Below are 26,573 nucleotides of genomic sequence, written 5' to 3'. Positions count from 1 at the left end.
TACCTTAGCTTCCCAATCCTGCTGTATGAAAAGGACTAATAAGAACTTGGTAATTATATTCATGCACCACATTGCATGTGCCGTTTAGCGATGTGTAGAGAGCACGAGGAAGTGACTGACATGCGCGACCGTTAGATGAAGATCGTTGAAGGAGTGCAGGCGAGGGCATGCATCATTTATTTATAGCATTCTTGCATTAATCAGAGTACTTAGGGATGTTCGATTGTATTACTTTATCATTACTGCTTGATTAAATTGATAACACGTTAACCTTTGCTTTATTTTTCCATTGAGTTTATTACTCACTCCCATACTACAGGACGGTGTTTTAAACACCAACCAGACCCTGTTGTAGGTTTAGATGATGGCGTAGCCTGCGAGGCAGAGCCGGACTTTGAGGATGATGAGGAGGCGTTCTCATATATGCAGTATTCAGGAGGGTTCTCGTAGACCGTTCTGAATCGACGGGGGCTTCAGGGTTATACTTTTAGTGGTGTAACGCCCTGAAATTCGGGGGTCGAGCATAACTCAGCTCCCGAGTTCCAAAACATCACTTATGCAACATAATTAATGAATGATGTATGTTGACTGTATTAGCACATAAACATGGGATAGATTAAGCCAAAACGCAGATATGATTCAGGGATAAGTGAATAAAGCAAGCGGAAGACTTATAGTAAAATATGTGTACAAGTGTAAGCCCCTGAATTACATATACAACCAGATCGTGTAAAAGTGTTATTCATCAAAATTATAAGTACAAGTTACATCATTTCAGTTCCCAAAATAGTAATCCCATAGATCCCGCGCAACAGACCGAGGCTCGCTAGAACCCGTCTGAAAACTGCATATAAGGCAGCCTCGTCGTCATCCAGCTCCCGCTCTGCCTCGACGTCGCATCCACATCCGCAACATCAGGGCCTAAGACAGAGTCCGGTGGGTGTGTAACACCGCCCGTAAACGTGGGAGTGAGTGATCAACTCGGTGGAACAATAAGGCATTGGTTAACATGTTATCGTTCAATCAAACAAGAATGATAAAGCAGACAATTAAATAAATCCTAAGTACTCTTATTAATGCAAGTATGAATGCGGTATGATGCGTGCCCTCACGCGTACACCCTCAGCGTCTTCATCTTACGTTACGCATGACATCGCCTCAAAGTGCGCCACATCTAAAAAGCACATGCAAATGCGGTGCATGTATATGATTACCAAGTTGTTATTAGTCCATTTCACACAACAGGATTGAGAAACTAAGATACCTTCCTCATGTCACCATCCAAACAGTGATCCATATTAGGGTCGTCAATCCTAGACATCTCATACGATTTTATATTTAAGGTCGTAGCAAAGGGCTCGTCACCAATCAATGCACGCCTTTCATGCCCTTACTACCACAGATCGGCTCGTCACCTCCTTGCGGTATCCAGGTATGCTCGAGGTCACTACAAAGGGCTCGTCGCCAATCAATGTAGGCCGACAACACGAATATAGTGTCCCATACCACCATAATCGGCTCACGAGTTAAGTTGCTCACTGGTCACTACGGGGAGGCTCGTCACCCCAGCGTAGGCTGACAGCTCGACCACGGTGTCCCATACCACCATGTCCGGCTCATGAGTCTTAGCGGATCAGGTACCATGGTTATTAGGATTTCACTGGTAAGTTCGGTACCCTAGATTCAAGCAGTAGCGTCCATACATGGTTAACATACATCGGACAATTGGGTTACTTGACGAACTCGACTAGCACGAGCGCACGTTGAATTGAACGACATAGAGTGCGCAAACACTCCGCGTGGCCAAACCACTGCCGCCAACTCTAATACGGCTCGGGTTCGTCTAATACGTCCTACGTGGCGAAAGCAATCTCAACCACGAATATAGGGTCAATTACCGATCTCCTGGACTAAGGCATAGTCCCAAATATCCTACACTACTACTGATATTTATATGGAATGTAAAACAGTAATGGAACAACCACTCAAATCATGGTGCATACACATCTGAAGAATATCAACTTAACATAAATGTAAGCATAGGAATGCTTGAATTTAAATAACTTGGAATGTAAATGCATAAAGAAAATCATGCGCATCCATAGAAGTATTGAGAACCACTTCTCAACGCCTGCATTTAGTGTAATCAGTTACACTTAGGTCATTCATGCATTTCTACAAACACTTAGCATACAAGGAATAACATACATGACGTATGTTGGAATACATGCACTTAGACAATTCCCTTTACCAAGGAGTTGTCATACATGCATCTAGCATACATACATGACCAATAATCATGGCAAGCATAAGTGCGTATTTTATACGTATACGGTACTTTATAAATACACTTAGAATACACAAATCTCAATATAGCACATGCATATCAGGAAAGCAATGCAAACATAACATTTGACATGTGAAATCTCATCCATAACAAGAATAAATCACTAACTGGGATTGAAAGCCTTGAAAACCATAACCTATACACTTAAAGTCCGCACCTTAAGCGAAGAAAGAACCGCCGAACTGATTTAGACGAGTTGTCTTCGTCATCTGCGCTAGAAGACCCTAAAATAAGGATAGAAATGAGATACAACAACACCAAGTCTAATCTAAGCTCTAACACAAATTAGGGTTAGGTTAACTTACCCCAAAAGAACTCAGAATCGTCAGAGGAACGATTCAAAGTGAAGGTTCAAAGGTGAAGAAGAACAAGGAAGAATCAAGATGATTCACCAACCAATCTCTCTCACTAACTCTCTCTTTTCCACTCTCTCTCCAAGCTAGGGTTAGAGAAAATTCGTATGGAAATGAGAGCTAGGGTTTAAGGACTATATATAGGCCTTAAAATGATGGAAATAACCCGTGGTCAAGGTATACTTAGGTTATAACCAAAGTACGCCTTTCTCGATCCAACGAAGCACTTGGTGGGCCTATAACCACGAAAGGTCGGACTTAAGCTCACCGACCATGGATCTAGGTCGGTTGAGTTTTCGTCCGACCGGCTCTTCGGTCGACCGTGGCGGACCACACTCAATTCAACGGTCACGGAAACTTGATCAGGTCCACAAGCACTAGGATATGCCTGGGCCAACTATCCTTATCAGAGGGTGAAATTGGGTCAGAATGCTTAAAATCGTCGCGCAAGCGATACGACTCAGATTTCAATAAAAGCTTATTAAATTCCAACCGTTCTCACACTCTTCACTCCGAGCTCAACCAAATCGACCCAGAACATCAGATCGACTTGATTTTTGAGGTGAAGACCAAGCCCAACTCAGTGACCGCAACAGCCTTAGATCATCGCCATCGGACTTTCGACGCGCGGTCGAGGTCCGATCCAGATCTTCCAAAAAATCCCCAGAACAACTGGATTTAGCGATGGATCCCAGATTTCAGAGTAACGTAGCGCTCACTAATCTACACGTTTAGAGTCATGCAGATACAATTTAAAGTGATTGATGCGAATTTCACAAGCAATCAAGTAAAGCGCTAATTACCCCAAAAACAACTACTTAAGGAAAGATTAGCACAAAAATTTCCAAGGTCGTTACAAGTGGCCTATTACATTTTGATATTTTGAAATTTGAAATAATACATGTAATTATTGACCTGGCAATGCATACATACTTTAGGGACCTATACTATGTTATAACGCTATACATATTTGAGTAAGTCTTCCGCTTACGTATTACAACTGTCCCTAGATTATGTTTGGCTGATTTGGCTTAATCTTATTCATGTTTTATGCACTAATCAGACAACATTTAATCTTCATTAAATATGTTGCATAAGTGATGCGTTGGAACTCGAGAGTTGGACTTTTACTCGACCCCTGATTTTCAGGGCGTTACATAGTAATAGCACTAAAGTACTCGATGAATCTTCTATAGAAACCGTCATGCCCTAGAAGTGATCTAATATCTCTAACAGTTCAGGGAATAGGTAGATTAGAAATAATGTCCAGTTTTGAGTAATCTACCTCAATTCCATTTTCAGAGATAACATGGTTTTAAAAAAAAATCCCTTTTAAACCATGAAATGACGCTTCTCCCAATTTAAGACAAGGTGCTTCTCTTCACACCTAAATAAGACAAGAGATAAATTATTGAGGGATTCCTCAAAACTACTCCCAAATACAGAGAAGTTGTCTATGAAAACCTCAAGAAACTTCCCAACCATATTTGAAAAATACTTAACATACCCCGTTGGAAAGTTGCTGGGGCGTTACACAATCCAAATGACATCCGTTTGAAAGTAAACGTGCCAAATGGACAAGTGAACGTAGTTTTCTCTTGGTCTTCTAGGGCTATTTCCATTTGGTTATATCCAGAATATCCATTAAGAAAACTATAGAATGAGTGACCTGCTACCCTCTCTAAAACTTGATCAATGAATGGTAGAGGGAAATGGTCCTTGTTTGTTACCGGGTTCAATTTCTTATAGTCAATGCAAACATGTCAACCTGTAGTGACACGTGTTAGTATGAGTTCATTATTAGAATTTTGCACGATAGTTATTCCAAATTTCTTTGGGACTACTTGAGTTGCACTCACCCAAACACTATCGGATATTGGGTAGATAATTCTCACATCCAACAATTTGATCACCTCATTTTTTATAACTTCCATCATGTTTGGAATGAGACGCCTTTGAGGTTGTCTAATTGGTTTGGCGTCCTCATCGAGGTGGATCCGATGGGTGCATATGGAATAAAAAATGGTCCAGCCCAAGGCTCCTTTGTGGTCCCTTAGAACATTTAACAATTTAATCTCTTGATCCTTGTTTAAAAATGAAGAGATCACCACAGGATAAGTTTCATTTTCATCCAAGTATACATACTTAAGCCCATTTGGTAGTAGTTTTAAATCAAGCTTTGAAACATTGGTTGGTAATGGTAGAGGTTGCGAGTCCTCGATAGATAGGATTTGAGTGCACGGTGTCCATTGGTACATACCAATGTCCTGGGTGGTAGTGCTCTCATTATCATCACAAATTTCAGCAAGAACTTTTTCTAAATCAGAATTTTTTAAGTCTCCAAAGACTTTAATCTATTCCTTAGATAGGCTAGGTTCCAATTCCTCATCCTCTATCAAGCAGTCCATAAAATTCAGCTCATGGATCTCATTATTGTTATAGGATGCTTCCATAGATTGAAAATATTAAGCTCTAAGGTCATGTTACCAAAACACAACTTCATCATTCCATTCCTGTAATTGATGATTGTATTTGAAGTTGTTAAGAATGGACGACCTAAAATGATGGGAACTTGAGCGCTAGCATTTACACATAGTTCAGTGTCTAGTACAATAAAATCCACAGGGAAGTAGAATTGCTCCACTTGGACTAACACGTCCTCTAAGATTCCCCTTAGTACCTTAATGGAGCGGTCAGCGAGCTTGAGTGTAATTATGGTTGGTTTAAGCTCACCTAACCCCATTTTTTGGTAAACCGAATAAGGTACTAAGTTGACACTTGTACCCAAATCTAGCAACGCATGCTCAATTTGGAAATTCCCAATAATATAAGGAATAATAAGACTTCCTGGGTCTTTATATTTGGGTACGGCCTTTTTCTAAATGACAGCGCTCACTTTCTCAGTGAGGAAGGCCTTCTTGTGCATGTTTACTTTCCTCATTATAGTGCACAAGTCCTTGAGATATTTAGCATATGATGGAATTTGTCTAATGAGATCAAGTAAATGAATATTGACAGTAACCTTTTGAAGCAATCCAACACCTCTTGATATTTTATGGGGATAGTTAGGTTCCAAAGTCTAGATGAGAATAGAACTGGAGGCTCATGTGACTTGGTCTCTTTGTCCTTTTGTTATTGCGGCTCTTGAACCTTAACCGGTTCATCATTCTCTTGAAACGGTGGCTCATCCTCTGGTATTTCTACTGGATGCATTTTCTTATTATCGATCTTTTTTCCACTTCTCAAGATAATGATTGTCTTAGCTTATTCATGATATAACTAACTTGGATTTGAGTCTCCAATGAAATGTGTATTTCTAGGGTTTGGCACGGTTTGAGAAGGAAATGTGTCTTTTTCCCTAACATTTAATTGAGTCTCAATCCTAGCAATAGCCATCTTTAATTCCTGATGGATTAGAGACTGATTCATTTGAACTTAAGAATTCATGAATGCGGTCAATGCATCCTCCACAGATGATCGCTTTGATGGGGGCACATATGGTGCATTGTTAGATGCCCCAAAGAAGTTGTTTTGTGGAGGCACTTGAGGTGCATTAGGCGCATTAATTTGTGGTCCACTCCTCCAACTAAGATTAGGATGGTTATACCAATTTGGATTATACGTGTTTCCTATTGGTTACATAACTGACCCATGGTAGTTATTTATAGCATTTGCTTGCCCATGCTCATGCGTAATATTTTATACAACTGGGATTATTGGACAATTCTTTGTGTCATGGTCTGCACTACCACAAATGCTACAAAAATTACCTAAGGAAGTGTTTTCTTTAACCATATCAACCTTTCTAATTTTCAAGGCTTCGACCTTTCTAGCCAATGCAGCAAATTTTACATTAAGGTCGCCTTCCTCTCTCAGGACGTACATCCCCACTTTCTCTTTAGGAATGGGTGTAGTTTGGTCCGGTTTAGCAGAGACATCCTATGTCTAAGTATTCTCTAGTATCAAATGCAAGTTGGGAGATAATATTCCGAGGATGATTGAGATTTTAGTTGTTGCATGTTTGCTTGCTTGCTCGTTAGGAGTGACCTTTTTCCCATTGGCTTCTTGGACTCTGATGGGGGCTTACCATTCATTGGCTTTATGTTGGGCCTGTAGTTATTGTTGTTTAAAATGTGTATAGTTTTACCTTGTTAATGCATATAACAGGTGAGACCCAAATCATTTTATGATGCCCACCCAAAGGTTGTAAATTCTTATGTTTAGTCAACAAAGTTATAGGCGAAGTGTTGCCACCTTAAAATAATAATAATAATAATAATAATAACTAAAAAATCTCATTATATGATACATATACATTCATATCCATCCATATAACTATTTATAGTACATACAACTATACATACACACATTGAATCCTTAAGTGGGCCCTTCGTATGGTCTCCCTATGCACTCACCCTCTCTCTCTCTCTCTCTCTCTCTCTCTCTCTCTTTTTCTCTATCCCCATTTTTTTGTTTCTTCTCTCTCTCTCTCTCTCTCTCTCTCTCCTTCCTCTTTCTCTTCCCTCCTATACTCATTCACTTTATATGTCTATATCTCTCCCCCTTTTAGATGCATCTTATAGTAGTTTATATAATGGTTTTTAATATTAAAATAATATGTAGCAGAGGCAGTTGGGGGAGTTCAAGAGGCAGCTGCATGTGTTTTAATATTAAAATAAGGTAAATGAGGGGGTTGGTGTTTTAAAAGTAATCATAATATTATATTATAATAATATATAAATAATCTTATATAATAATATATATAACTAATCTTTTATATATTTATACACACACACACACACACACACACACACACATATAAGAAGTAAAAGTTACTTTTATATATTAAAATAATATAAATAACGTAGAACACCCTCTTCTTATTTTAAATTACTTTTTATTCTCATTTTTTTGTGACCGTACAAATGCCTGCATCTTCTTCATTGCTCGTTTGTTTTTTTATAATCTTAGAATCATTGGTAAGATAATTAGATAAGCTTCCTAACAACACTGGAATCACTTCAATCGGATTTGAAAAGTGTGATTACTTAGTATATAAAATCGCAACGTATAAAGTTGACTGAATGTCAATATCTTCATTGTTATATATCCATTTTTTTTTGTGATTTTGAGTTTGTTGGAACGATTATTTGATAAACTTTCCATTGAAAATAGAATCACTTTAATAAGATATTATTTTATTTATCAAAAGTGTGGCCACTCAATATGCAAAATCGACAACGTGTAAAGTTGATTGAATGTATATGCCTTCATCATTACATGTCTATTTTCAGTGATCTAAAGCTCTTTGAAAAGATAATCTGTCTTTTCAATGAAATTAAAATTTCTTCAATCAAATATCATTTAATTTATCAAAAGTATGATCAAAGGTATTACATTTTTGTCCACTCAATATGCGAATTTAGTAATGCATAGTTTTACTAAACAAGATCTAGTTTTGCCAAATGAGCAAGATATTCCTATAATAACTTGAATTAGAGAAAACTTAGGCTTATTGAGAATATCATTTAGCTACATTTCCGATGAATCATAAATCATCTTAATGGGAGATTATTTGGCCTATCATCATCGGACTCAAAGTCTATTTTCTATAACAACACGACCACTTTGTATACAAGAACTATCTTCTACTCTCGATCTCAACATAACTTAAAAATGTGATCCTCCATACCTTAACATCACTCTATTCATAGGAGAAGAATCGCAAGGATAGTATTCCTCATAGGGGAAGAGTTTATCTTGTCCTTTTTTGCACATTAGTCATTCTATACAGAGAGTTTTCGAGGTTCTAGAGTCTGAATTAGTGGCAACGATATGATCTTTACTGGATTTGGCATTGGTCGAGCGGGTCCGATGGTTATATTTGAGATGTGATAGGGACCTTTTTAATTTGACCTATTTGGATTTTCAATGCTTTTTGGGTTTATCTGAAGCAAATTTATTGCAAAGATCTATGGTCAAGGTTTCCAAAGGGTTCGATTGATTTGTCAAGATCAGATTGGTCAATTCTTTGATTTGCCAATTTGTCCATCAGTTATTTCCACAACATGCCAATGATGCTTTTGCATTTGACCCGTTTCGATTTTCATTAATTTCTAAGTTAACAGGAGATAGTTTTATCAAAGCCAAGTTGAAATTCAAAGAGTAGTTTATTCTTCTTTTGGGTGAGGTACCTACAAGCCTCTACAATAATAAATATGGTTGAGATTTTGAAAATCTCACTATATTTTTTCGTTAGATAAAATAATGATATTATTTCATTAATATCACGAAAATGTCACGATGTACCTTATATGTCGTGTTAGGAACATTAGATCAAGACCATCCGCTTATAGCGTCCCATACCATGTTTGACATTCAACCGATATAAGAGAGTTAAAAGTGAAGGATATGAGTTTTTGAATTGTGTGGTTTTAAGCTAAACCACTGGCCAGCCACAATAGAGCCCAATGAGTGGACTGTCCAAATCCATTGTTCTTTGAGCCAGACATGAGGCGTCAAGGGCACTTTGTTATTGATGTCTCAAATCTTTTAGTAACAGGGCCTATCGATGCCATTAAGAGTTGTTCAACACCATCGACAGTTGCTCGATGCCATGGAGAAAATTCAGAAATCCAATGTTGGTTGCTGGACATTTTAAGTGTCCTACTCGATGCCATCAAAGGGGGCTCAATGCCATTGACGTGTCGTTGGTGCCATCGAAAAAAATCCAAAAAATTATTTTTTATTTTTGGAGCATTTTGATGTTCTGCTCGATGGCATCGAAAGTGTCATTGAATGTGCTCGTAGAGTTATGTAGAGTTGCGTAAGAGTGGAAGTTGGTTCCTATTTCAATTGTCATTCTCATAGAGGCTATATATATGTGTATGTATGGATGTGTGTGTGTGTGGGGGGGGGGGAAAACGAATAGGGAGTACCTAAGGGCTTTCTAATTCATTCCAAAGGGATTCAAGGACGTGTAAGGGAGATTTGAGGCTTGTTTGAATCGGGTAATCTCTTTCTCTAATAATTTTTACTTTAATAGTACATTATTATCACTTTGTGCTTTGGTGTTTTTTCCATAAGGGTTTTTCCACGTTAAATTCAATTTGTTTGAGATTGGACTTAGTTATGTGATTAGAGTACTTTTCTTGATTCATCTCTATGTGCTTTCGTGGCTTTCTAACAAGTGATATCAGAGATTAACATTGGGGTGCATATTGAATCTGAAAGCATAGTATCAATGGCTTTTAATCATAAGTTCGATGTTGAGAAATATTTCAAGAAAAATAATTTTGAACTATGGTAGGTCAAGATGATCGGTCTCCTAGTTCAGAAAGGATTGGTTGATGCACTCCTTGAGAAGCAGTTGGAATCTATGATAGATGATAAATGGAACAAGATGGATAAGAAAGTGAGAACTCTATCCTATTTGCCTAATGGATGAGGTCCTCTACAATGTCATGAGATAGAAAACTACAACAAGTATATGGGTGAAATTAGAGGACATCTATGTGAAGAAATCTCTTGAGAATCGCTTGTACTTGAAGTTTCAGTTGTTCAATCTAAAGATGGTAGAGGGGGCTGATGTTGAGGCCTGCACTGGTAACTTTAACAAAATAATTTGTAAATTGCTAGATATGGTGGAAATGATGAAAGATAAAGATCACGCATGCATACTTTTAAATTCTCTCTCGACTTCGTATGAGTCATTCAAGGACTCATTGTCTACCGATAGCTCAACCATTAACGTTGATACCGTTATCTTAGCCCTTTAAGGAAAGGTGATGAGAAAGAAAAGCAATGACGTAGGCACTTCTACTAACGTATTGGTTATAAGGGGATGAAATTCTGAGCGGGACAGTGGATCTTCGCGATCGAAGTCCAAATCCAAGGGCAAAGGCAAAGGAAAGTTGAAGTGCTTGAATTATGGGATGTCAGGGCACATGAATGTGGATTACCTAAATCATAAGGTTAAGAAAGATAAAGCTTCTTCCAAGGAGGCCAACACTACAAAGTCTGATATAGGTACGAGTGGTTATGATGTGTTGTCAGTGTTAATGGTTGGACACTTATATAATGAACGTAAGGACGAGTGAATTTTAGATATTGGGGCATCATATCACATGACTCATCATCGAAGCTGGTTCACCCATTACAGAGAGTGCGATAGTGGCCAGGTATTTATGGGCAATGATAATGCCTATAATGTTATAGGTGTTGGATTGGTGTGCATCAAGATGTTTGATGGCATGGAGTGTACTTTAACTGAGGTGAGACACGTTCCTGATATGAGGAAGAGATTGATATCTCTTGAAGCACTCGAGACATTTGGTTACAAATTCACTAGCTTAGATCGTGTCCTTAAAGTTTCAAAGGAGGCTCTCGTTGTCATAAAGGCACAGAGGAGCGTGAACCTTTATAGGTTGATCAGGAGCACTTCATCGAATAGAGCTACATTGTTGGTAACAAATTCCACATCTGCACGTATGTGGCATGCATGCTTGAGACACATGAGCGGGCGGGGCATGAAGGTACTTTCTGACCATTGTTTAATTCTAGCTTTTAAAAGTTCTTATTTAAGTATATGCAAGCATTGTATATATATTATACATTCAATGTTATCTTTTAAGTCTGGAAAACATGTATATAAGGGTGCTCTTGATTATGTGCATTCTGATGTATGGAGTCATCACCCATGGTTTCTGATGGAGGTTCGTTATGGATTGTCACATTCATTAATGACTATTCTAGGAAAATGTGAGTTTATTTTATGAAAAATAAATTCGATATTTTCACTAACTTCAAGTAGTAGAAGGTAATGGTGAAAAAATAAATAGGGCGAAAAGTGAAGGTACTAAGGATAGATAACGGTGGAAAATTCACTTCTAGGGTATTCAATCAATACTACAAAGATAACGGGATTATGAGGCACAATACAGTGAGCCACACAGTAGAGTAGAACAATGTGGCTGAGCGGATGAATTAGACTCTCTTGGAGAGGGCCCGATGCATGATTAGTAATGTTGGGTTAGGCAAGGACCTGTGGACCGAGGCCGTTAACATGGCTTGTTAATTGGTAAGTCAGTCCCCTTATATGGCTATTGAATGTAAGATTTAAGAGGAAGTATGGAGTGGTCAACAAGTAGACTACTTAGGACTGTGTGCATTTGGTCGCAATACTTACTCTCATATACCATCAGTTGATAGAAATAAGTTAAATCAAATGGCTAAGAAATACATCTTTGTTAGCTATGGTGATGATGTGAAGGGGTACAGGTTGTATGACCGATTCACACGGAAAATCATCTTTAGCTGTAACATTAAATTTCACGAAGGATCTTTATTCCTTAAGGATGAGCACGAGGAACTGGAAAAGTTAGTGGTGAACGTTTAGATGGACACATTTGATGCTAAGGCTAATGTAGATACACTGGCAGAGGTACAGGAGCAGGTGGAGCAGCCACGCACCAGCTAGGGTGGGAAGATATGGAATAAAATAATTCCACCAAAGATTTCTATGTTGGTGTGGCGTCTTATCAGGAATGCGGTATCAGTGGATGGGGCTGTTATGGCTCATGGTATCCAAATGGTGTCGCGCAGCAGCTACTGTACGGATGAGCTGAATAGTGCGCCTGCCATTGAGACGATTGAGCACACGTTCTTACAAAGTGCCCGGGCAACTGAAGTGTGGAATTTTTTTGCTTTAAATTTTGGCATCAGCTTGTCCAATAGAAACTCTGTTCAGGAACACCTCAACCGCTGGTGAGATCCCCACCCCGCTTGATGGACTAAGAGTTGTTTATTTAAGCTGATGCCCTGCTTCATTCTGTGGGAGTTATGAAGGCGAGGAACGAATCCAGGTTTGACAACTACAAAGTTAGATCGGGAACCATCATCGCTCGTATTGCTGGGTGGGTGAAGTGGATTGATAACACTCATACTGCTCCCTCTCAAGCTCATAGAGGTAATAGGATTTTCTTTCCTTTGGGCCTCCCTCTCAAAGGATTTTCTTTCCTTTGGGCCTCCCTCTCACCCTCCATGATCACACCCAGGTGGTGTATTGGAAAAAACCGCCTACTAGTTGGGTGAAACTCAACGTTGATGGCTCGTCTCATGGCAATCCAGGGATGACTGGGGGAGGTGGTGTGTGTAGAGGAGACAAGGGTAACTTCCAATTCGCTTTTTACACCAGTTACGGTATTGCCTCTAATACTAGGGCTGAGTTGCGAGCCGTCCACGATGGCTTAACCCTCTGTCTCCACTAGGGGCTGAAGAATATCATGATGGAATCCGACTCCCTCCTAGTGGTGCACATCCTTTCAGGCTCTTCTCAAGCGGGATGGAAGTGGAGGTATTGGATCGACAGAATCCAGACTCTCACTACCCACTACCAGGTAAGGTTTTGTCATGTTTTAAGAGAAGACAACGGGCCGGCGGACAGCTTGGCAAACCTGGGTAGTATCAATCACGGGTCTTCCCTATTCCTTTCCCTTCTTGACCTCCCCTAAGAGGTTAGGGGCCGCCTGTTCCTTGATAGAGTGGGGCTTGGGGCGATTAGGAAACAATTTCGTGGTAGCTCCTGTTTTCATGGTTGATTTGGTCCGTTGTTGTATATGATAGGTGGGGCTCGCCCTTTTTGTTGGGCCTCACCCGAATCTTTTGTATATTTTGTTTATCAATGATATATATGGATCCTTTGCTTTTTATAAAAAAAAAAAAAAAAAAAAAGGTGGAGCAGCCACCTATGAGAAGGAATCCACTAAGGGATCGCAGGTTACCAGTGAGATACAATGACTCTAATATTGCATTTTCCCTCATTACAAATGATGGGGATCTGTTAACTCTTCATTAAGCTCTTGATGGGGCGGATACCGAAAAGTAGAAAGCTGCAATAGATGATGGGATGGACTCCTTGTACAAGAATGAGACATGGGAGCTGGTGGAGCTTCCCATCAGCCGTAAAATAATCAGGTGCAAGTGGATCTTCAATAAAAAAAAACATGATAGGTACAAAGCAAGGTTGGTAGTGAAGGGATATATTAGAAGGAATGTGTTGAATTCACTGAGATATTCTTGTATGTTGTGAAGCAAGTATCTATAGATTAGTATTATCGTTGGTTGCCCAATACGATCTCAAGCTGGAGCAAATGGATGTGAAGATTACCTTCCTACATGAAAAATTGGAAGAGTAGATCTACATGAAGCAACCAGAAAACTTCGAAATAAAAGAGGCAAAAAATAAGGTTTATTGGTTAAAGAGGCTATTGTACAGCCTAAAACAATTGCCTAGGCAGTGGTATAAAAAGTTTGATTCTTTCATGCTGAGTCAGAAATTTACCAAGAGTGAATATGATCATTGTGTCTCTTACGAGACACTGAGTGATGAGAAGTTCATTATCCTGGTGTTGTATGTTAATGACATGTTGATCAACAGTCATAGCATGTCTAAGATCGACTTACTGAAGACTCGGTTATCAAGGACATTCAAGATTAAAGATCTGAGGGCTACAAAAATGGTTCTTGGTATTGATATACACATAGACAAGAAAAGTAGCAAGCTTTAGTTATCTCAGAAAGAATACCTTAAGAAGGTGTTGATGAAGTATGTGATGGACAGGGCAAAGATGGTCAACGTTCATCACGCTGCTCATTTTAAGATTTCTTTTGAATAATGTCCTATAATCGATGAAGAAAATCAAGATATGTCTCGTGTGCCTTATTCAAATACAGTTGGCAATTTAGTGTATGCCATGGTCTATACTAGACCAGATATTTCATATGCAGTAGGTGTTATAAGTAAATACACGTCTAATCGCTAAAAGTAACACTGGGAAGTAGTGAAATGGCTACTTCAATACATTCGAGGTATGTAGGACTACGTTTTGACATTTGAGAAATCAGGGGACAAGTTAGTGGGTTATGTGGATTCTAATTACGCGACAGTGTGGATACTAGGATGTCGACTTTTGGTTACTCGTTTGTACTAATGGGTGGAGCGATCAGTTGAATGTCGAAGCTTCTGTCTATAGTGACTCTTTCCACGATCAAAATTGAGTATATAACAATGACAAATGCATTTAAGTAAGGTGTTTGGTTGAGGGGGATGATAAATTAGTTAGAGCTTCACCGGGAGGTCATGCCAATTAATTATGATAGCGAAAGTGCGATCAATTTGGCTAAAAATTCTATTTAATACTCACATATTGAACAAATTGATGTTCATCACTATTTTATCCGATAGGTACTTGAGGAAGGAGGCATGACTCTAGAGAAGATTCACACGAGCGTAAATCCGGTGGACATACTTACTAAGGTGGTTCTCACCAAAAAGTTAAAGTTATGTGCAACTTCTCTAGACTTGGTGAAGGCGTAAATGGAAGACGGATTGTGCACGAGAAGCGATGGTGGAGCTATGATGCAAGGAAAAATTAGAGATGAGGAAAAGAAGCTTAAAAGAATGAAGATTAAAGATATGGTGGAGATTGTTGTTGAAATCTCAAATCTTTCAGCAACAGAGAATGTCGATGCCATCAACAGACCATTCAATGCCATCGAGATCTGTTCAATGCCATTGAGAAAATCCGAAATCCCATGTTGGCTACTGGGTATTTTAGGTGTCCTACTCGATGCCATTGAAGGGAGTTCGATGCTATCAACGTGTCGTTGATGCCATTGAATTCCCATCGAAGATGCCATCGGAAAAGTCCAAAAAATCATGTTTTCTTGTCGGAACGTTTTAATGCTATGTTCGATGACATCGAGGGTATTAGGTGTCATCGACAGTCTATCAATGCTATCGAAGTGTCATCAAAGGTGTCATCGAACGTACGCGCAGAGTTACACATAGTTGCGTAAGTGAGGGATTTGTTTCCTATTTCAATTGTGATTCTCATAGAGGATATATATATATATATATATATATATATATATATATATATATATATATATATATATATATATATATATATATATATATATATATATAATCGGGGATAGAGAGTATCTAAGGGCTTTCTAATTTGTTCCAAAGGGATTCAAAGGCCTGTAAGGGATATTCGAGGCTTGTTTGAATCGGGTAATCTCTATCTCTTGTAATTTCTGCTTTCATAGTGCATTACTGTCGCTTTGTACCATGATTTTTTCCCACAAGGGTTTTTCCATGTTAAATTCAGTTTGTTTGAGATTGCACTTGGTTGTGTGATTGGAGTACTTTGCTTGATTCATCTATGTGTGCTTCCATGGTCCCCCGACACACTTAACAATGGTGTGGAGATTTGCTAAGCTGATGAGCACATATGTGAGGCCGTCTTCTGTGTGCCAGTGTAGCACATGAGTGAGAGATCCAGCCGATTAATAAGGTAGCTCCAATGGTGTACATAACATGACCTAAAATTAGGTCAGTCAGCTCAACTGGTGTTCCACGCTCTGAAAAACTTGGAAAAGTTTTCTTAGCAATCTACTTCTTTCGCAATTGTGACCCATTTAATGAAAAGCTCTCCAAAATATCTACATGGTGGGACTCACTTGTGGATATGGCTTGAAGGATAACTTAGATCTTGTGGTGTATAGATGAGCTCCCATATCAAAAGGTTTTTGAAATTTAAAAAAACAAAAAATGATCAGTCATAAAAAGTGTGCAGAAGAAAGACAATTTTGGAGGGTAGGTTCACATGGTTAAGGGATATGTGTGTGTTAGCATGACGATCACATATAGCTGACTCAATGCCTGTTACCATGGTGTCAACTGTTGTGGAGCCCATGTGTTGTCTATGAGACCGTTGAACTCATTATGACTCTGGAACATCTCAAAACTCAGGCCAATCAAATCACGTGTGCACCATAATACAGAACATTGGACAACCGTCCGATGTCCTCAAATTACACATTGATAGGCACCAGATGATTGGGCAGCCTGATTTTTGGGGCATCATATTATTTGAGACAACTTTGTTGGAAGGATTGAATGCCATAGACCTACTACAGCAGTGGGTCCTACTAATTTTTAAGGCTCGACGCCCAGTGAGAAGCGAACTGAACAAGTTGCGATGAGTTACATGGATTGATCTCCTTCATCAGCGATTTTCTTAGCGAATTGGCTTGAAATCCCATTTTGAGTCACCGATTTTAAGAACTATGGTTCGGCCCAATTTTGAAGTATACTGACCTAATGATTGGATTGGGCTATTGGACGGGTTAGATAGTATAAACACACAGCCTAGCCCACGACAACTCGACTTAGACTCCATGTGACCATTGAAGCTAGTTTTATTACAAGTACAAGGCAGATTATGAGTAAAAACTTTCTAAAAATTTTATGGCATGGTTAACATTCATTAAAAACTGTTGCAGGGACTTTCCTTGCTAACTCTGTCAGTGGCGAGGGTGATTCCTCTTCAATTTCGGGAATTGCTCTTTTTCATTTCACTGTATATGGTGGGCATAGGACAAGGAGGACATAAACCATGTGTGGAAGCATTGGGAGCAGATCAATTCGATGAAGATAGCGCTGAACAGAGAAAAGCCAAGAATTCCTTCTTCGATTGGTTGTATTTTGGGCTATCCGGTGGTGCGAGTGTGGGAATTCTAATCGCAACTTGTATTCAAGACAATGTGGACTGGGCAATCGGCTTTGGGATTCCCACGATTGCTATGGCGTTTTCGCTTTTCCTCTCTTTGGATCGAACACATACACCCATCTAGTTCCAAGCAAGCAGCACCCCTTAACTCAAGTTGCCAGAGTCATTGTCGCAGCAGTTCGTACGTGGCATCTTCCATCAAGAAAGGATCACGTAGATGAAGGCAGATGTGTTCCTCTGGCTAAGGAAGTTACTCCTGGGATCAATCAGTTCAAGTAAATAGTACCCGTTCAAGCTTGTTAAGAGGAGTGAATATCTTCTATGAAAACCTAATTGCAATCCTTCATCCAGTGGGCCTAAAAATTATAGCAACTGATATCCATCCACTCCCATGGCCACGTCAAGTGGTGTTTAATCGTCATAACTAAAGAAACAAGCCACGTTGTACATTGGTGTGTGGAAGTACCTCCCGATTGTCCTACTTGCATAGGAAAAATCAAAATATTGAAAATGGGGCATTGATCAGCCTCTCTGTTTTTTTTTTTCAAAAGAAAGGAAAATTTTATTAGAATCTAAAAACCACTGATTACAATTGGGAAGCCCCTAGCCTTAAAAAATACCAGGGCTTGCCTATCATAAATCCCAAAACAAAGGCCATCAACCCCAAAAATACTGGGGCATTGATCAGCCTCATTATATAGACATCAACATGAATCTAGGCCTACAAACTAATAAGAAATTCAAGGCTTGCAGGAAACAGAATACAAAGCGTTCCCAACTTCAAGAGGAAGGGGCCTATATATCGAGCAAGGAATGTTGCACCAAACACCCTCGAGTGCAAGGATAGCATAATGGATCAAGGTCATCCTAAATGACCCTCCAACTCCCTTTGAAAGAGGAATGTTGCACTTTATTCCCAGGATCGCTGGCACATTCTCACTCGAAGAAAGAACGAGAAAACCAATATAGCCATCAAAGCCAACAACTTTCAAATAAAAGCACTATGGAGAGAATAAATTTCTCTCCTCTCCTCCTAAGCCACAACTTCTCAACTTCAGAGGCTAGAGGGTGGGTCCCAAAAGAATGTGAAAAACTGGTAATGATACCTCCTAGTGGTGCACATCCTTTCGGGCTCTTCTCAAGCGGGATGGAAGTGGAGGTATTGGATCGACAGAATCCAGACTCTCACTACCCACTACCAGGTAAGGTTTTGTCATGTTTTAAGAGAAGACAACGGGCCGGCGGACAGCTTGGCAAACCTGGGTAGTATCAATCACGGGTCTTCCCTATTCCTTTCCCTTCTTGACCTCCCCCAAGAGGTTAGGGGCCGCCTGTTCCTTGATAGAGTGGGGCTTGGGGTGATCAGGAAACGATTTTCGTGGTAGCTCCTGTTTTCATGGTTGATTCGGTCCATTATTGCATATGATAGGTGGGGCTCGCCCTTTTTGTTGGGCCTCACCTGAATCTTTTGTATATTTTGTTTATCAATGATAGATATGGATCCTTTGCTCTTTTTTTTTTTTTTTTTTTTAAAGGTGGAGCAGCCACCTATGAGAAGGAATCCACTAAGGGATCGCAGGTTACCAGTGAGATACATAGATGACTCTAATACTGCATTTTCCCTCATTACAGATGATGGGGATCTGTTAACTCTTCATTAAGCTCTTGATGGGGCGGATACCGAAAAGTAGAAAGCTGCAATGGATGATGGGATGGACTCCTTGTACAAGAATGAGACATGGGAGCTGGTGGAGCTTCCCATCAGCCGTAAAACAATCAGGTGCAAGTGGATCTTCAATATATAAAAAAACATAATAGGTATAAAGGAAGGCTGGTAGCGAAGGGATATATTAGAAGGAATGTGTTGAATTCACTAAGATATTCCTATATGTTGTGAAGCAAGTATCTATAGATTAGTATTATCGTTAGTTGCCCAATACGATCTCAAGCTGGAGCAAATGGATGTGAAGATTGCCTTCCTACATGAAAAATTGGAAGAGTAGATCTACATGAAGCAACCAGAAAACTTCGAAATAAAAGAGGCAAAAAATAAGGTTTATAGGTTAAAGAGGCTATTGTACAGCCTAAAACAATCTCCTAGGCAGTGGTATAAAAAGTTTGATTCTTTCATGTTGAGTCAGAAATTTACCAAGAGTGAATATGATCATTGTGTCTCTTACGAGACACTGAGTGATGAGAAGTTCATTATCCTGGTGTTGTATGTTGATGATATGTTGATCAACAGTCATAGCATGTCTAAGATCGACTTACTGAAGACTCGGTTATCAAGGACATTCAAGATGAAAGATCTGAGGGCTACAAAAATGGTTCTTGGCATTGATATACACATAGACAAGAAAAGTAGCAGGCTTTAGTTATCTCAGAAAGAATACCTTAAGAAGGTGTTAATGAAGTATGTGATGGATAGGGCAAAGATGGTCAACGTTCATCACGCTGCTCATTTTAAGCTTTCTTTTGAATAATGTCCTATAATCGATGAAAAAATCAAGATATGTCTCGTGTGCCTTATTCGAATACAGTTGGCAATTTGGTGTATGCCATGGTCTATACTAGACCAGATATTTCACATGCGGTAGGTGTTATAAGTAGATACACGTCTAATCGCTAAAAGTAACACTAGGAAGCAGTGAAATGACTACTTCAATACATTCGAGGTATGTAGGACTATGTTTTGACATTTGAGAAATTAGGGGACAGGTTAGTGGGTTATGTGGATTCTAATTACGCGACAATGTGAATACTAGGATGTCGACTTTTGGTTACTTGTTTGTACTAATGGGTGAAGTGATCAGTTGAATGTCGAAGCTTCTGTCTATGGTGACTCTTTCCACAATCAAAATTAAGTATATAACAGTGACAAATGCATTTAAGTAAGGTATTTGGTTAAGGGGGATGATAAATTAGTTAGAGCTTCACCGGGAGGTCATGCCAGTTAATTATGATAGCGAAAGTGCGATCAATTTGGCTAAAAATTCTATTTAATACTTACATATTGAACAAATTGATGTTCATCACTATTTTATCCGATAGGTGCTTGAGGAAGGAGGCATAACTCTAGAGAAGATTCACACGAGCGTAAATCCGGTGGACATACTTACTAAGGCGGTTCTCACCAAAAAGTTAAAGTTATGTGCAACTTCTCTAGGCTTGGTGAAGGCGTAAATGGAAGACGGATTGTGCACGAGAAGCGATGGTGGAGCTATGATGCAAGGAAAAATTAGAGATGAGGAAAAGAAGCTTAAAAGAATGAAGATTGAAGATACGGTGGAGATTGTTGTTGAAATCTCAAATCTTTCAGCAACAGGAAATGTCGATGCCATCAACAGACCATTCAATGCCATCGAGATCTGTTCAATGCCATTGAGAAAATCCGAAATCCCATGTTGGCTACTGGGTATTTTAGGTGTCCTACTCGATGCCATCGAAGGGGGTTTGATGCCATCAACGTGTCGTTGATGCCATTGAATTCCCATCGAAGATGCCATCAGAAAAGTCCAAAAAATCATGTTTTCTTGCTGGAACGTTTTGATGCTATGCTCGATGACATCGAGGGTATTAGGTGTCATCGACAGTCTATCAATGCTATCGAAGTGTCATCAAAGGTGTCATCGAACGTACGCGCAAAGTTACACATAGTTGCGTAAGTGAGGGATTTGTTTCCTATTTCAATTGTGATTCTCATAGAGGATATATATATATATATATATATATATATATATATATATATATATATATATATATATATATATATATATATATATATATATATATATAATCGGGGATAGAGAGTATCTAAGGGCTTTCTAATTTGTTCCAAAGGGATTCAAAGGCCTGTAAGGGAGATTCGAGGCTTGTTCGAATCGGGTAATCTCTATCTCTTGTAATTTCTGCTTTCATAGTGCATTACTGTCGCTTTGTGCCGTGGTTTTTTCCCGCAAGGGTTTTTCCACGTTAAATTCAATTTGTTTGAGATTGGACTTGGTTGTGTGATTGGAGTACTTTGCTTGATTCATCTATGTGTGCTTCCATGGTCCCCCGACACACTTAACAATGGTGTGGAGATTTGCTAAGCTGATGAGCACATATGTGAGGCCGTCTTCTGTGTGCCAGTGTAGCACATGAGTGAGAGATCCAGCCGATTAACAAGGTAGCTCCAATGGTGTACATAACATGACCTAAAATTAGGTCAGTCAGCTCAATTGGTGTTCCACGCTCAGAAAAACTTGGAAAAGTTTTCTTAGCAATCTACTTCTTTCGCAACTGTGACCCATTTAATGAAAAGCTCTCCAAAATATCTACATGGTGGGACTCACTTGTAGATATGGCTTGAAGGATAACTTAGATCTTGTGGTGTATAGATGAGCTCCCATATCAAAAGGTTTTTGAAATTTATAAATTAAAAAAAAATGATCGGTCATAAAAAGTGTGCAGAAGAAAGACAATTTTGGAGGGTAGGTTCACATGGTTAAGGGATATGTGTGTGTTAGCATGACGATCACATATAGCTGACTCAATGCCTGTTACCATGGTGTCAACTGTTGTGGAGCCCATGTGTTGTCTATGAGACCGTTGAACTCATTATGACTCTGGAACATCTCAAAACTCAGGCCAATCAAATCACGTGTGCACCATAATACAGAACATTGGACAACCGTCCAATGTCCTCAAATTACACATTGATAGGCACCAGATGATTGGGCAGCCCGATTTTTGGGGCATCATATTATTTGAGACAACTTTGTTGGAAGGATTGAATGCCATAGACCTACTACAGCAGTGGGTCCTACTAATTTTTAAGGCTCGACACCCAGTGAGAAGCGAACTCAACAAGTTGCGATGAGTTACATGGATTGATCTCCTTCATCAGCGATTTTCTTAGCAAATTGGCTTGAAATCCCATTTTGAGTCACCGATTTTAAGAACTATGGTTCGGCCCAATTTTGAAGTATACTGACCTAATGATTGGATTGGGCTATTGGACGGGTTAGATAGTATAAACACACCGCCTAGCCCACGACAACTCGACTTAGACTCCATGTAACCATTGAAGCTAGTTTAATTACAAGTACAAGGCAGATTATGAGTAAAAACTTTCTAAAAATTTTATGGCATGGTTAACATTCATTAAAAACTGTTGCAGGGACTTTCCTTGCTAACTCTGTCAGTGGCGAGGGTGATTCCTCTTCAATTTCGGGAATTGCTCTTTTTCATTTCACTGTATATGGTGGGCATAGGACAAGGAGGACATAAACCATGTGTGGAAGCATTGGGAGCAGATCAATTCGATGAAGATAGCGCTGAACAGAGAAAAGCCAAGAATTCCTTCTTCAATTGGTGGTATTTTGGGCTATCCGGTGGTGCGAGTGTGGGAATTCTAATCGCAACTTATATTCAAGACAATGTGGACTGGGCAATCGGCTTTGGGATTCCCACGATCGCTATGGCGTTTTCCTTTTCCTCTCTTTGGATTGAACACATACACCCATCTAGTTCCAAGCAAGCAGCACCCCTTAACTCAAGTTGCCAAAGTCATTGTCGCAGCAGTTCGTAAGTGGCATCTTCCATCAAGAAAGGATCACGTAGATGAAAGCAGATGTGTTCCTCTGGCTAAGGAAGTTACTCCTGGGATCAATCAGTTCAAGTAAATAGTACCCTTTCAAGCTTGTTAAGAGGAGTGAATATCTTCTATGAAAACCTAATTGCAATCCTTCATCCAGTGGGCCTAAAAATTATAGCAACTGATATCCATCCACTCCCATGGCCACGTCAAGTGGTGTTTAATCGTCATAACTAAAGAAACAAGCCACGTTGTACATTGGTGTGTGGAAGTACCTCCCGATTGTCCTACTTGCATAGGAAAAATCAAAATATTGAAAATGGGGCATTGATCAGCCTCTCTGTTTTTTTTTTCAAAAGAAAGGAAAATTTTATTAGAATCTAAAAACCACTGATTACAATTGGGAAGCCCCTAGCCTTAAAAAATACCAGGGCTCGCCTATCATAAATCCCAAAACAAAGTCCATCAACCCCAAAAATACTGGGGCATTGATCAGCCTCATTATATAGACATCAACATGAATCTAGGCCTACAAACTAATAAGAAATTCAAGGCTTGCAGGAAACAGAATACAAAGCGTTCCCAACTTCAAGAGGAAGGGGCCTATATATCGAGCAAGGAATGTTGCACCAAACACCCTCGAGTGCAAGGATAGCATAATGGATCAAAGTCATCCTAAATGACCCTCCAACTCCCTTTGAAAGAGGAATGTTGCACTTTATTCCCAGGATCGCTGGCACATTCTCACTCGAAGAAAGAACGAGAAAACCAATATAGCCATCAAAGCCAACAACTTTCAAATAAAAGCACTATGGAGAGAATAAATTTCTCTCCTCTCCTCCTAAGCCACAACTTCTTAACTTCAGAGGCTAGAGGGTGGGTCCCAAAAGAATGTGAAAAACTGGTAATGATATCACCAGCATGGTTAGAAAATTAAAGAAAAGATCCATGGCGCAACCATCTAGATCAGGCACTAAGCAGAAAGCGAGTAGCTCTTGCACTCCTCCTACACACCTTCTCCACCTCTGAAGAATTGAGTATTTAGGAGCTCATTTTTTGAAATATATGATAAGATTCTACCAACAAGGCTAAGGATATGTGCTAGCCGACTCTCATTACACACTGCACATAGACTTTTTTGCTGATGATAATGATACAAAATTCGGTTCGCATTCTCAACTACTTCTAATTACCAATTTTAAAATTGCAGATTCTTGGACAAGGCTGCCATTGTGGATGACTTAGATGCATCTTGTTGTCAAAATAGCTGGAGGTTCTGCACCCCAACACAAGTCGAAGAAACAAAACAGATCATGCGCCTTGTCCCCATCTGGCTTTGTTGCTTGATGCTTGCAGTTGTGTCAGCACAACCTCCCACATTTTTCATCAATCAATGTAGCACCATGATCAGGAAGATATCGTCCTCCTTTGAGGTGTCTCCTGCATCTGTGGTAGTTGCTAGAAGCCTAACTGCTGTTACACTCGTCCCCTCTGCCCTAACGATGCTCCAAAGGATTGGAATTGGGATGTTTCTCTCGGTGATTTCCATGGTCGTAGCAGCATTTGTAGAGATGAAAAGACTTGGAATTGTTAGAGAATACGTGCCCTTCGATCACCCAAATGCAACCGTTCCTATGAGCTTTTGGTGGTTGCTACCACAGTTAATTTATGGAATCTCATACGTGTTTTGGGTTGTGGGCTTGCAGGAATTTTTCTATGATCAGATTCCTGATGGGATGCAGAGCATGGGAGCTGCAGCTTATCTTAGCATCTTTGGCATCGGAAGCTTCCTCAGCAGTGTTATCATTTCGTTGATCCAAGCTATAAGACCGGAGTGGTTAACCAATGATCTTAATAGTTCGCATTTAGATTACTTCTACTGGCTTCTTGCAGGATTGAGTGTTTTGTGGTTAGGTTTCTATATTTGTGCAGCCAAACGCTTTGTTTACAGGCAAACCTATTATGGCCTTTCATAGCGTGCATTGGCTGGTTGGGTAAGGTTTGTTTTTCTGTTTAATTAATAATAACAATAATAATGAAATGACTCCCAAGCAAAATAAGAAATCTTCACATTCGAAATTTATCTTCGAAATGCCTCCTTTTCCTTTAGCCAGGTTCCTCTATATATAGAATAAGCTAATTTTATTATTTCTGCTCGTGGGGTACACCATGGGGTGTGTTTGATATCTTAACACCTCCAATACAGTCACCTCAACATGATTTTGGACGCCCAAAAAGTCTGGCCAATCCAACCATCATGTGATTTGCCACGTAGATTTGAAGCTTTCTTCATGGTTATCCATTGTTTTTATCGTGTTGCCAGGTTCTTTTTTCTTTTTTCTTTTAAAGAAAAGTGGGAACTGATTGTGTTGGTTCTGCATGAAATTTACAGCCTTTGGGCAGGCACCACAAATTCAGGCCTCGCCTATTGTATATCCTGTCTCAGCAACGTGTAAGATCTTGGAACACAAAGCCATCACAATAATTACAAAAGCTGTAGAAAAGAAGAAAACAGCAAGTCAAGACAGGACGACTCCCAACAAACAGATGGGCTGACCTGAAACCCAGCACCAACTCCAAGCAATCCCAGCACATAAACAGCTATTCAACATCCGAAAACCTTCACCAACCCTCACAGCACGAAGACTCCTGAGCCGCTGAATCTGACATTGCTTATGAGACCAGCGATCCATAAAGAGTCCACTGGACTAGGCCAGCAAACAAGGCCACGATGGTAGAAAGGGGAGAGCCAAGCAGGGGACCTGGCTCAACCACAACGGTAGAACCGGAAGACGACAACATCACTACAGGGGGCCCATCTCCCAACTGAAAGATGAGTCCGGATCCTCTGTTACCTAGTAAACAGGGATTCCCTGTTACCCTAATCCTCATTGGTCCACGTCACCACTCACTTAAAAAATAAAAAAATAAAAGAAAGCTCCGGACGCCAAATCATTATAAAAAAAAACAAAGGAAAAAAAAAAACATACCAGAAAAAGAAAACGGGGAGGGAGGGAAAAGAAAAGGAAGAAAAGGAAGAGAGTCTATCTCGTATCCCTCTCTCTGTCTCCTCTCACTCTCACTCTCCCTATCTATCTCTCTCAGATATTCTTTTCAAGGATTTAGGTTTTGATCTTCTTTTTTTTTTCTCTTCTTTCTTGAAGCTATTCGAGTGATATGCAGAGATTGGGTGAATCGCTCTTGTAAATTGCGGAAAAGACTCTCAACTCTACATCTATCAGTAAGATCCATGTGCTTTTACATTGGAGGGATAGTGAGCCATTCAATCTCTTGTTTTTCAAATCTAAAACCTCCAGATTGCATGTTTGGACATGGGTTAATAAATATGTATATAAGGTGTGAGGATTTGGCACATGCCCGCAAGCTATTCGACATTATGCCTGACAGGAACATTGTCTCTTTAACTGCATTTTTTTTTATTTCTATTTTTTAAATATAATCTTCCTACTTGCGATTAGGTTTTAAGAGGTCTTAGTTTGGATATATTCTATTAATGATCTCCCAGATAAGATAACATTTGATTAGTCCCCTGCAAATAGGGCCACTGCAGGTCTGTGATGAAATAATAAAATATATAGCAACTGTCCACGTTCAGTGAGAGGAAAAAGAAATCGGATACAATCTTCCAATCTGGGGTCTTGTGGGGCCTGTTAAACCAAATGTTCTAGATCACTGAGCCACAGGCCTCTCTTGTT

General features: G+C 39.6%; 1 protein-coding gene across 1 annotated transcript; it reads left to right on the top strand.

Annotated features, from left to right (window-relative positions):
- The first annotated feature begins 20,462 nt into the window (after positions 1-20,462).
- On the top strand, positions 20,463-24,833 carry LOC131227170 (protein NRT1/ PTR FAMILY 5.10-like). The gene is made up of 3 exons (XM_058222915.1): positions 20,463-20,609; positions 22,441-22,745; positions 24,068-24,833. Exons 1-3 carry the CDS (start codon positions 20,463-20,465, stop codon positions 24,831-24,833), a joined length of 1,218 nt encoding a protein of 405 aa, XP_058078898.1.
- Positions 24,834-26,573: the final 1,740 nt, after the last annotated feature.

The sequence above is a fragment of the Magnolia sinica genome, chromosome 2, assembly GCF_029962835.1.
Source record: "Magnolia sinica isolate HGM2019 chromosome 2, MsV1, whole genome shotgun sequence".
Taxonomy (NCBI): domain Eukaryota; kingdom Viridiplantae; phylum Streptophyta; class Magnoliopsida; order Magnoliales; family Magnoliaceae; genus Magnolia; species Magnolia sinica.
This window is presented reverse-complemented; position numbering and strand designations above follow the sequence as displayed.

Bases quoted from the DNA above. Each gene is read 5' to 3' on its own strand.
- LOC131227170 (XM_058222915.1), top strand. From the start codon at position 20,463: ATGGAAGACGGATTGTGCACGAGAAGCGATGGTGGAGCTATGATGCAA. The intron at 20,610-22,440 runs GTCGATGCCATC...AAACTGTTGCAG, and splicing joins ATCTTTCAGCAACAGGAAAT to GGACTTTCCTTGCTAACTCT. The intron at 22,746-24,067 runs GTTTTCCTTTTC...TTAAAATTGCAG, and splicing joins ATTCCCACGATCGCTATGGC to ATTCTTGGACAAGGCTGCCA.